This window comes from Salmo salar, chromosome 18 (assembly GCF_965601325.2).
Source record: "Salmo salar chromosome 18, fSalSal1, whole genome shotgun sequence".
In the NCBI taxonomy this organism is placed as follows: Eukaryota; Metazoa; Chordata; class Actinopteri; order Salmoniformes; family Salmonidae; genus Salmo; species Salmo salar.
In genome coordinates, this window is record NC_138308.1 from 72,812,945 (window position 1) to 72,825,913 (window position 12,969).

The 12,969-nt window shown below is 41.7% G+C and overlaps 1 protein-coding gene across 1 annotated transcript in view; it reads right to left on the reverse strand.

The window, feature by feature from the left end:
- LOC106577587 (B cell scaffold protein with ankyrin repeats 1) overlaps positions 1-12,969 on the reverse strand; it is a 30,244-nt gene that overhangs the window by 5,573 nt on the left and 11,702 nt on the right. The window contains exons 6-9 of the mRNA XM_014155765.3: positions 11,738-11,852; positions 9,304-9,506; positions 1,733-1,796; positions 1,166-1,390 (exon numbers count right to left, since the gene is read on the reverse strand). Of these exons, the coding sequence (XP_014011240.3) occupies positions 1,166-1,390; positions 1,733-1,796; positions 9,304-9,506; positions 11,738-11,852 (607 nt within the window). The remainder of the gene's footprint in view (positions 1-1,165; positions 1,391-1,732; positions 1,797-9,303; positions 9,507-11,737; positions 11,853-12,969) is intronic.

Sequence of the window (12,969 nt, forward strand, 5' to 3'; positions counted from 1 at the left end):
GCATGGTTGAAAGACTCCACTGTATTAATGTGTGGAAATCTCTTGATCCCCCTACGTGTTCTCTCCCATCCTATGTTGTCTCATGTCGGGGGACATGAACGATGGAAAACACGTGTAATGACCGATGCTGCTGGCTTGGCCCGAGACTGGCCCAGATTGGTTGCAGATGGCGGCCCAGGCCCAGTAGTTGGGCTTCTGTTATTGAGGCGTTTGTGATGCAGTGTAATCTGCTTTTGCTAGGCTTCAGGTTCTATGGGTAGGGCTGAAAGATCGGGGAGAAGTGGTGGTTCACACAATAACATCACATTCGTTAACAAGATAAATACTTTTGGGTCTGTTCTACTGCAGATTGGCGGTTAGTGTTGCTTATGGAATCACATGTTTTCAAGAGTCTTCAAGTAGGAAAGATAACCCTTATAGGTGATTGGAGGACCAGCCACCGCCTGACTCCCTTACAGTGCACAACAAAGACTAATGATCAAGACATAACTTGGTTGGGATTGGACAGGAGGAAATGTTATCACCTTTCCCACAAAGCACAGAGAGTTTAGGATCCAGTCCACAGTTCAAAGAGGATAAAGGGAACTGGAAAGAAAAGCAATGTCTTTTTGGCAGACAAGAAAGAAAGAAATCAAGAACACATAAATTATTTATAAACCCTTAAGATCAGTAGCTTCATCCTCTTGTATTATTTACACAGCTCAAATTGAACATTTAAGAATCCCATGCCAGCGAATCTGTGTATTTGTAACAGTCAGTTCTGTCTTTGTCTTAGCTGCCTTCACATGCTAGTTTCACATCTGCTACATATTCCCCTCTTGGTTGAGGAAATCTCCAGACTTCTTTGAAATATTTAGTGCATATCAGACCCAATTGTCTGGAACTAGCAACCAACTTCCCTTGAAGTTTACAAAAATAACGTGTTGCATTGCACTAGCTGAGATCTTCTATCGCTCATGCGCAATACTCGCTAGTCACAGAATAAGCATACCAGCAACCCAAGGTCAAGTTCAGTAGGGCACCATGTGGTTCAAAGTTTTGAAACGGAAAAAGACAATGGCCATTCTCATTGGACAAGATCATGTCGGATCTTCTCCATCTCAATCAGTTTTCTCCTGTTTCGTGCCTATTGAACACAACCCAGTGTTCATCGGTCTAGTCCTACCTTGAGCTATAAAGGGGGTGCTGTCCTCTTTGACGGGGTCGGTTTCGGGCCGGGGTGTGGGCGCCGGTGGTCTGTTAGCAATAACGATGGCACTGCTGGAGGTCAAGATGGTGTCATACTCTTCATCATTTACACCTAGTGGGGCGTACAGGTCCTCCTCATCCTCCCCCACCTCATCACCCTCTCCCTGTTCCTCTCTCTGAGTGTCTGGAGCACTGGGATTCCCTGTAAGATATTTATAAACGATATTCATACATAATATGGGGGTTGAATACTACTGCTAGGGAAGCAATAGCTGCATGAGTCAGGGTCAAGCACAAACCACCCAGTATGGTGCATCCCATTTTCATCAAATTACATCCACTGAATGTAGCTGTGGATTCCCGCTTTCCAGTGTGGCAACCGTAATGTCATACTAAATCAGAAACCGCATTATGGACAGTCACCGACCCCCTGCTAGGATGACAATCTATTGAACGGACAATATGAAAACAATGATGGCATGCCACACATTGAGTTGGTCAAACAATCCAATGTGGTATTGTTCACCATCGTTCCTCCACTCACCTGCTGTGCACATCATCTCATAGATACTGTTGTCATCACTGTCCTTGCCCATGGTGAACATATTCTGTAACGACAGACCATAGAGACTGATTACTACACTCTGCCAGCAATGCATTACATTAATACAACACAGGTTTCAATGTCATGGAACTCCTTGTGTAAAGACGCCTTGTTATGGAAAAACAAGATTTAAAATAGTCAAATGTCACTCCCGTTCTTCTGTAAGCGCCTCCAGATTCTACTCTACTGCCTATGTTGACAGTAACGCGGAGTACAATATGCGTTTCCCCTCTGTTACTCTGTGTCCTGATACATTATGAAATGCTATGCTGGTTCGATGAGAGACCCAAAACAAACATCCCCTAGAGGATTCAATACAGTAAACAGTGCTAGGAATACCAGGCTGTTGTTTGTGGCCCTCTGCCCAATAACATACTCAGTGCCAGAGGGGAAATCAGACTAATCAAGCGATCACAGACAATCTACCCCTATCCATTCAAACATATCATTTAGTGGCGATTCAAGGCTCATCGTTTGATAGGGGCTGACTGTTTTGACTGTGGTAACCAGTAGAGGTGCTGTTGACAGAATGCACTTCAGACAAGATGCTTATTTTCCCAGCTCGCAAGTTATCGTTTTATTTTCTTAACGTTGAACAGGGAAAAGAGTGGGACTAGATAACAACTACGACAGGGAAAGAGTTTGCTAATTCGGTCTTTCTTGTTTGACCTGAAATCAATGCACATCTTCCAAAGACCTACTGTAACACACCTGATTCAAACGGTCAATGTCAAATCTGAGGACCATGATTGGTTCATCTTTTCAACAGGTGTGTTGGTGTTGGGGTGGAAGTCAAATCGGCACAACCGTTAAAGTAGCTCTCGAAGACCAGAGATTCGTGTTGTGGGAATGTTCCGAATCATACTAGTACCGACACAGAATTGTAAATTGTTATTATTAACATGGAAAGCAATACAAAAAAAAATGGTGCACTCAACTCTATGCATTTTCCATGTGATGTTCCTAAGCAACACAGCCACTCCATTGCAATATTACACTTCTTGATATTGCATATTATGTATTTTCTGTTATGAATATATTAATTCAAGAATAACAGGAAGCTCAACAGATAGTTGACAAAACAAGCTCATTACATTACATTACATTTAAGTCATTTAGCAGACGCTCTTATCCAGAGCGACTTACAAATTGGTGCATTCACCTTATGATATCCAGTGGAACAACCACTTTACAATAGTGCATCTAAATCTTTTAAGGGGGGGGGGGGGTTAGAAGGATTACTTTATCCTATCCTAGGTATTCCTTAAAGAGGTGGGGTTTCAGGTGTCTCCGGAAGGTGGTGATTGACTCCGCTGTCCTGGCGTCGTGAGGGAGCTTGTTCCACCATTGGGGTGCCAGAGCAGCGAACAGTTTTGACTGGGCTGAGCGGGAACTGTGCTTCCTCAGAGGTAGGGGGGCCAGCAGGCCAGAGGTGGATGAACGCAGTGCCCTTGTTTGGGTGTAGGGCCTGATCAGAGCCTGAAGGTATGGAGGTGCCGTTCCCTTCACAGCTCCGTAGGCATTAAACATGGACTATCTACAGAGAATTTTTAAAAAATGATGCTTTGATGTTGGACAGTAGCGAAACATGTTTCCACTTGAAGACTCTAGTACTGAGGAATTATTATCTTATTTAGATATGTATTTTTGGATTAAGTGCCTGAGCCAGCTGTTTGATATCATGCCATCATTGCTTGCTGACTAGTGAAACTTCACTCGAACACTGAGTACTTTGTATCAGATGTAGAAAATGTCCTTCACTGTCCTGGCTATACACATCATGTATAATAATATTAACTTTAATAGGTCATGTTTTAGCAGCACTGGACACGTTGCCTGTTGAACAAAAGCTGAAAGAACCACAGTCAGTCCCTAACGGAGACAGGGTGACCGTTTCATTCAAATGCTATGCAAATCTTGTACAAATCCTGCAGTCTGACCGTTCGCTTATGCAAATCAAGTTGGCATAACAAAAAACAGCACAGACCCAATGAAAGGGAAACACAAGACTTCTACTGCATTTTGACCGTCAACATGGTACACATCAGTGGAGTCCCTGGAGGATGTGCGTTTAAAAGAAGAAGAAAAAAATTATTACTGCTTGCTCTGTAGGACAAGTCAATACAATCAGTGTGTCATTCCTCTCTCGTCTTTATAGAACGTCATTGACTCCACATTAACGTATAATAGGAGTGCATGGGCCAAATAACTAACAACTGTGGATGCACAGCTTTAATTAATCGTTTTAAAGCTCCATTAAGCCAGCTAAATGCCTCTCACTGTAGCCTACCACTAAGATGTGCCCCCCCCCCCCCCCCCCCCCCCTAGTATTACATTGTTATTGATTATTGCATTGTTGGGTTTTGAGTTTGCAAGAAAATACATTTCACTGTACGTATGCATGTGACATTAAAACTTGAAAGACAAATACATTGACTGGAGAACAAAATCTCTATGTGCAGTAGGCCTGGGCCATATTGGCCTCCTAAAGTAGCCCCTTTCTTGTACATATGTAACCAACTGGGTTTCACACCCAGGTCTCCTGCACGCCACGATTCTGTGTTAGCCCGCGGAGTTAAATACGTTTGCTCATCACATAAGCGTGGTTACCGGAACCACCTCAGTTACACTTGGGCAATTTCATCTCAGAAATAAAATAACCTAGCATGCTGTGCAACTATAAACACTTAGGTATAAATACATTGTTTCATTTAGGAAGGAAGGCCCCAAAAGGATAGCATTAAACAGTGATTATATTATAATATTACAATTAGAAAATCGTTACAGTTGGAGCTACTAACAATCTCTGTGGTAATGTTTGTTTCTCATCTCCCTAACCGACAGTTCACAGCTCATTACCGCTGGAGAAGTGTGGTGCCTTGGAGACCGGCAGTCCCATATCAACAGTGATCGTTAAGTAGACCCTGTGAGTGTTACGGCCGTATTCAGGGGTAGAGGGGCCATTCGTCTTGACTGTATTGACAGACAGCCTCTTGTCCCCCCAAAGCACTAATACATCATAGCTTGATTCATTTGCAGAGGGAGGGGCTGACACATGGCTAGGGGTAATAAAACCGCTATGCTAACTGAGCTTGGTCCACCCAATAACAGCCCTTGGTCAGCTGAAATACACGGACCTTTTTACATAAATTACCTGAAATGTTTCATTCTACAGTACGTCAAAGAGGTTACCACAGCAACCAAGATTAACCCATAGAATTGAATTTGAATCAAATGATGTATTACTCAAAACAACTGTATGTAAGAGATCATCAACGAGGGGGCTATGCATTCTATGGAAACAAACTATGGGCGTGGAAGGTGTGTTCCACGACATGCTAAAGGAGTGGAACTAACCTTCCACGGAGTTGTATTATTTTCCAGAGAATACATAGAGCCCCGAGTTGATTAACCCTTTTATACCATGGCTATAATTTTGCGTATTTGCAGCTAGAAATGTGTTAATTTGCAGGTAGAAATGCTTTGGCTTAAAGGGCATTCTAGAGCGTGCGTTATTTCCCTATAACTCACGGTATATCAGCACAGTAGAATTCAATGCATATAGTTAATTCTGACAAGTTCTTTGTTTGAGCTGCTTTTGAAAGCAAAAGTCTAATTGAAAACATTAGCATTGTTGAATTTGATTTTCATAACAGCAAGCTAGGACTGATGGTTTGGTCAACTACATTAGCAAGTCTGTATCTTGTTAACTTGCTAGCTACTGTACTTCAGTGGATGTTGAACACATTTCTACCTGCAAATGAACACATTTCTAGCAGCAATTTATAGCCATGTTAAAATGGGATAATCAACTCCAGAAAATATTGTAACTCAGTGGAAGGTCACCTTCCACATTGTTCATTATTTTCCGTAGAACGCATAGCCCCTTGTTGATTACCCCTTACATAACTTTTGCCCTCAGACCAGCCTCAATTCATCAAGGCATGGACTCTACAAGGTGTCGAAAGCGTTCCCTAGGGATGCTGGCCCATGTTGATCCCAATGCTTCCCACAGTTGTGTCAAGTTGGCTGGATGCCCTTTGGGTGGTGGACCATTCTTCATATACATGGGAAACTGTTGAGCGTGAAAAACCCAGCAGCGTTACAATTCTTGACAGAAACCGGTGTGCCTGGCATCTACTACCATACCCCATACCCTGTATTGCCCATTCACACTCAATGGCACATATACACAATCCATGTCTCAATTGTCTCAAGGCTTAAAAATCCTTCTTTAACCTGTCTCCTCCCCTTCATCTACACTGATTGAAGTTGATTTAACAGACCTTGTCAGTCTGTCATGAAAAGAGCAGATGTTCTTAATGTTTTGTATACTCAATGTATTGTATACTATGATTGACTATTTACTAGGGCCTGGTTGTAGAATTCGTCAGGGGGGAACATGATGGTTTGACAGCTTTTTAAACACCCCTGTAGGTTACCTCATGGATTATACTGGCATTTATGAGTGGATTTCAGTTCATTTGAATTTATTCTGTGGAAAAAGACCAAGGAAACATCTGTTATTGCCGGTGCGTAACGATTCGGCAAAAAACATGGCCGCCAGCTGCTTACGGATTTATGTTTATTCCCAAGGGAGTGACCTCTGTGGGACACCCATGCCCTCCTCTTCCTCCGTCCCACCGTCAGTTTTCCCAAAACACATCAGAGACAGTGAGTTTTTCAATGAGCTGGAGCAATCCGATCAGGGCGATCAGCCTTGGCTCCATCTGCAATCTCTCGCAATTAGCAGCATTGCCAGAGGATAATACACATTCCTCAGCTGTTGTAGTGTCTAAGTCTCCCATTGGGGAATCCGCTGCTCTGTTTGGAGACAGCAGCTACGCTCCTGAAAGGAATCCGGTCTTTACTAGACTAGTTGTGGTAGACAAGGATAAGGCTAGGGTAAGCATAAGGCAAGGCTGTTTTCTAGTACCGTTTAAGTTCAGGAGAGGGTGGCAATTTACAGTTTCAATCAACTCCTACTATAACGGTGTACATTTAACTATTATTGTTATATTCTTGGTTTAAAAAAAAGAAAGATATATCCACAGTTGATGTGGATACAGTTGAGCCTAGGTTGGGTCTCTGTTTGCTACTCACGAGCCTGTAAACACAGGCCCATCTCTACATCTCATTTCTGTTTTTCTGTTTGCCTCTTGCTTGTTGGTATTACTGGTAAGGAATTCATTATTCTGCAACGTGCTGACAATTTGAGAGTGAATGAATATTTTAATTTGTTCAATATCAGTCATGGAACTGGTGTATAAATACTGTAGAACCCAATAGACCTTTTGAGGATAGGCTCTCCTGAAAATGCTGCATCTCTTTATTGTTTAAGATGTTGCACCATTGGAGTGCCTACTCCAGTACAGTATATTCTAAATCAGTTGCTGTCTTCACTGGCTAATGTGATTTCCATTGTGGAGAGCATGCATCATAAAAAGGCAAGCTCCTCTGGGTTTAGCTAATGGACATACAGATGTACAGATGCATAGCCTACCGATTACATTTGGATTGCTTGTCATTAGTGAGTAAACGGCGCACCCCCCTCTCCTTTCATATCGCAGGGAGATGGGGGTCGAGCCGGGCGAGGCTCTCACCATATTATGAGAAAAAGAAAACATGCCATTACGCAAGAAGTTTCTGCATTAGGCATCGCATAATTGTTCTAATGTATGCCGACGACCCACACTACTCTCTCCCCGACACGCCATTGTGACTTCATGAACAAACACAGGCCTTGTAATCCTCCACCGGGGTGTTGCGACCAGAAAACTTATAGAAGGCACAGGAATGACAGATTAGAAAAGAGGAGAGAGGGAGGATAAGGGGGAGCAGAAGGACGCAAATGAGCATGCTTTTCCATTACCCGCCAGGGGAAAAACGGTAAAAGGTGGCGTGGTTGGGGGATGTAGGGATGGAGATTGTGGCTGCCCTGAAGGATGAGGTGACCCAGTACTCCTAAGGCTTCCACCAGCCTCCTTCCACCTCTACTGCCATGTTTATTTTTTATGGAATGTCTCCCCTGGTTAAGTGCATTCCTGAGTACACTGCTGTCTTTGTTGTTCACCTTCTTGACATGCAGGCTTCCAGCAGCTCTTCCAGTTGCAGTAGCTTTGACGAATAGCCATCTCAGAGAAGAATTTGATGTTGTTTCTGTTATGAAAATGGCTGTCACTAGGAAGAGAAACCCAAAGCTTGGGCTGCTGACACAGAGCCATTAGCTACTTTCAAAGTGAATAAATCGTTGTAGCGATGTCGTTTGAATGTCATATGTTAAGCAATGTTGAACATAATACTGGACTGTCTATAATGCTGGACTATTATAGCTTAAATTGACCTCTCCAAGGACCCTCTCTCTGGGTGATAAAGGTCTTTCCCTCACTCTCTTCTTTCCTGGACCTTTCTGCCCTGCTCTGGGCTCAGCAGCTCCTCAAGAAGGGCAAATAACCTCAATTTTTGCAGGCCTACCAAAGGGGCCTTTACCTTTAATTGCAAGAACTGGTAACATAGAAGTTAGGGAAAGTAACTTTTAGGGAATAATACCCAGGGGAGAAAGTACCTTTTAGGGGAAAGTACCTATTCAGTACAGGAATTGGCACTGAAGAGACCATACCCTAAATGGTCTCAGTGAAGATTTAAGACTCAAAGAGTTAGTGTAGCCTGAACGGTACTCTTAAGCTAACCTTCTTCAAGGACATAAGGAGAAGACAATCAGGGCACAGTCTCTGCAACTCAAGGAAAGAGCCAACAAACAGAGCAACAAGGGACACAACCCACAGGAGCAGCCCAAAGAACCACCCAACTCAGAGGAGAGAAAAGGAGCGACAAGGAAAGAGACAACCATCTTCCCTTTCGCTCTTTCCATGCGGCCTGAACAACAGAGGCAGCAGACTTTTCTCACAGACGGAGTAAAAACATCCTTTATATTCAGGTCTTCTCTTCTCATCTTTCATTCCATTTCCCACCTTTCCATGATCATTCTCATTATGTTTTGTAAATACCTTGACTGTAATTAAATCAAGTGGTTGTGTTGTCTTGTTATTCTGGTAAGGAACTCCAATTGATTCTTAAAATAATTCATACCTTCAGGTTAATCAATTATTACTATACTAATTTTAGTCTTATGAGTTATTTTAGCAATAATGTCTTTTTTCATAAGTCTTTTTTTTTCTTCAATACTGGACTGGTGCCCAGGTGTAATAATATATAGTAATAAATCATACATCATTAAATCATTTTGTAATTTGAGAGAATGAGAATGTTATGAATCCTTGTAATGGGAGTGCAGGGTTCCCACTGTACTTGGCTGCCCGTGCAGGACAATAACCACACATTACAGTACAAACATGTTCCAACCGCATGTTTTAGGAAAGCTGAGCCCGTATTCACAAAGCTTCTCAGAGTATGTTTTGCCTTTTAGAGAGCAACAAATAAAGGTTACATGGACAGGCGGGGAACCTGATCCTAGATCAGCACTCCTACTCAGACCCGAGGCATGTACTTACCAGGGTCTGCTGCAGCACTACATGGAGCTCATCGTGGCCATTATGTCGGGCGATCTCAGCGGGCGTCTGACCGTGGCGGTTAGTTGTGCACAGAGCTCTTTTCGCCCCAGGACATTGTAGCAACACACCGGAGACGTCTTTAAACCCGTTCTGGGCTGCAAAGTGGAGAAGTGACGGCACGTCCTCTGGGAGCGTCTCTGGTTCTGGTAAGGAGATTTTTAAGTGGGTTAGGGTTAGGTGCAGACAGAAACCATCCTAAAATGTAGTCAGATAGATATTCTAGTTTGAGATGTGTATGCATATTCAAGTTTTATATAACCGTTATTTTATCAGGGAGTCATACTGAGATCAATGTCTCTTTTACAGATGAGCCCTGAATTACGTAAATTACAGAAAATACACACATAAAAAAAATACAAAATGCAAGCAGAAAGAAAAACAGTCATAAAAAACAAACACATTCATCAGTAATAAGGTCCTCAATTACCATAGTGGCACCAGAACATCAAATGTAAGAACATGTTGAAGATTGTTTTCTTGCACCTTATTGTGGAACAAAGCTGATTTACCTAACTCAGTAGAGACCAAAGCCCTATTACAAAAAGTCCTACTGTAACTAACATCCTTACTAAAGAGGGCCAACCAGCTTTCTGGTAGAGAATGCAGTGATGAGTGCTAAAATTGTCACCCATAATAAAGTTCAGTGCACTATGATAAACTGCATCTATTGGCATTAATGAAGTGACAGCTGCATTCATATATATTAAATACATTAAATAGTACCCGCAAAACACCAGTCTCAACATCAACAGTGAAGAGGCAACTCCGGGATGCTGGCCTTCTAGGCAGAGTTCCACTGTCCAGTGTCTGTGTTCTTCTGCCCATCTTAATCTTTTCTTTTTATTGGCCAGTCTGAGATATGGCTTTTTCTTTGCCTCTCTGCCTAGAAGGCCAGGATCCCGGAGTCGCCTCTCCACTGTTGACATTGAGACTGGTGTTTTGCGGGTACTATTTAATGAAGCTGCCAATTGAGGACTTGTGAGGCATCTGTTTCTCAAACTAGACACTCTAATGTACTTGTCCTCTTGCTCAGTTGTGCACCGGGGCCTCCCACTCCTCTTTCTATTCTGGTTAGAGCCAGTTTGCACTGTTCTGTGAAGGGAGTAGTACACAGCGTTGTAAGAGATTTCTCGCATGGAATAGCCTTAATTTCTCAGAACAAGAATAGACTGACGAGTTTCAGAAGAAAGTTATTTGTTTCTGGCCATTTTGAGCCTGTAATCGAACCCACAAATGCTGATGCCAGTTTTATTGCTTCTTTAATCAGAACAGTTTTCAGCTGTGCTTTAAATGATCCATTAGCCTTTTAAAATGATAAACTTGGATTAGCTAACACATCGTGCCATTGGAACACAGAAGTGATGGTTATTGATAATAAGCATCTGTACGCCTATGTAGATATTCCATAAAATAATTAGCCGTTTCCAGCTACAATAGTCATTTACAACATTAACAATGTCTACACTGTATTTCTGATCAATTTGATGTTATTTTAAAAATGGACAATTTTTTTGGCTTTTCTTTCAAAAACAAGGACATTTCTAAGTGACCTCAAACTTTTGAACGGTAGTGTACAGTATGTGAGAGTGGATTCTTGGCCTTCGCTAGCATGAAAACTAAATACAGGCACAGACTGTGTGTGGAAAATGATTTAAGACTCTCTCCAATACAACCCAACATTGCAGAGTTATGAGCATCCATTCAAGCACACCCTTCTCATTAACCTGTGGTGAGTTATTCCCAATTTTTGATGAACAAATAAGGTTTTATATGTAAGATGGTTAAATAAATAGCAAAATGATTGATTATTATTATTTGTGCCCTGGTCTGATAAGAGGTCTTTGTCACTTCCCACAAGCCAGGTTGTGACAAAAACTCACACTGATTCTTATGTTTAATAAATGTATCGTATAGTGTGTGTGTGGAAGGCTTACAATGATGGCAAAAAACAACATTTGGAGCTGGAGGTTGAATGTTTGAAGGGGTACGGGACTATAAAAGTTTGGGAACCAATGCTCTAGAGAACATATACTTCGTTTTACCTGCATTCAATACTAATTTCAGGTCAATTAAGTTTTTCTGTAATACAATTAAGGCAGACTGTAGTTCAGATAGAGCCTGGTCAACAGCCTACACAACAGTATTTATCACAAAGTTACTGCACAGATGTCAAGTTAGGATTCAGGATTACTTACAAACTACAGTTCAACTACAACATTTGGTTGTCAGATTCAAAATGGGAAATACATAGACGTATTATAGATGTATTTACGCATATATTTATATTTAAATATCATATAACATAAAATATGAATGTCAGCAGATCATTCAATTGACTGGATTGTCGAGGGGGTACAGACAACAGAACACTTACCCCCTTCGGGTGGGTCATCTCCCTGCAGTCCCTGGAAGCCTGTGGAGGGCATGGCTTCCAACAGCATGGAGGACAGCCTTTGGTCCAGCTTCTCTACCGAGGACACCTGAAGAGACTGAGATCACAGGACAGGATGCATGAGCAAAGGGTTGCAAAATTCTGGTCACTTTCACCAAAAAGTTTTTCTGCTAATGCCTCTTGATTCTGGGAATCTTCCCAACTAAATTCATGAGGAATTTTGGGAAAGTTTCCAGAATTTTGTAACGCTAGCACACTGTCATAGTCAAGTCACTTCAGCTATGTCAAGTGCTAGGCATGTGAATTAATATTAGGAATGTGTTCCTAATGCTTGGTATAGTCAGTGTTTTCTGTTTTGAAGTGTCTAATTTTGATGCCTTCCTGATCCTAAGATTTTTTTATAAACTTTTCAATTCATTCATTTTTTCTCAAAAAAGAAAACCCAATTTTGGCAGCTTGAACAGGACTGATTCAAAGGGTTGAAACTTCAGCAAATTAGGTCTAATCAACGTAAGTGTTCATGTGCATAATCAATTGGCTTTTTAAACTGAGTTGCAGTCAGCTGGCTTTCAAAGAGAGGAAGTAAACAACATCAACGTCAGCAGGAATATGCTGATTCATTCCATTAATTAGTCTCTCAAATGGGTTTAAATGAATGCATGTTGTTTACCTTGCATGCTTTATGTTCCTCTCTAAACCCTTTCTCCAAATCCTCCAATGAAACGGTTCAGTCATAAATTGATAAATAATTTGAGTTGTATAGTGTGCTCTCCTGTACATTTACATTTTAGTTATTTGTACTCATCCCCACACATTTAAAAGCATTGAATTGGGGTACGCATGGGCTTCAAAATCAGTGTCGGTCGGTGCCGTTTAAGATGAGGGAGGATGATACATTTTTTCATGAGTACGGCCTTATTTCTATTAAGGCATATTGGATGACTGTCATTCATATTCCATTCACCCAGCTCAATGTAACATCGATAGGTTTAGGCTATTACATTATACTCAAATTTTCCCTTTTAAAAATCATGAATGAAAGTTTACAACGTAGGTGCACAGGTGGAGATAATTTTGAGAAATCAAGGTGACAGACATTGACACATTCGATACCTCCTTGCACACGCTTTCTGCATCTAGCTGACCTACATTGTAATCATTCGTCCAACAGTTGGAAATTTGAGTTTCTATTGGAAAAATTCAGGTACAGTTGA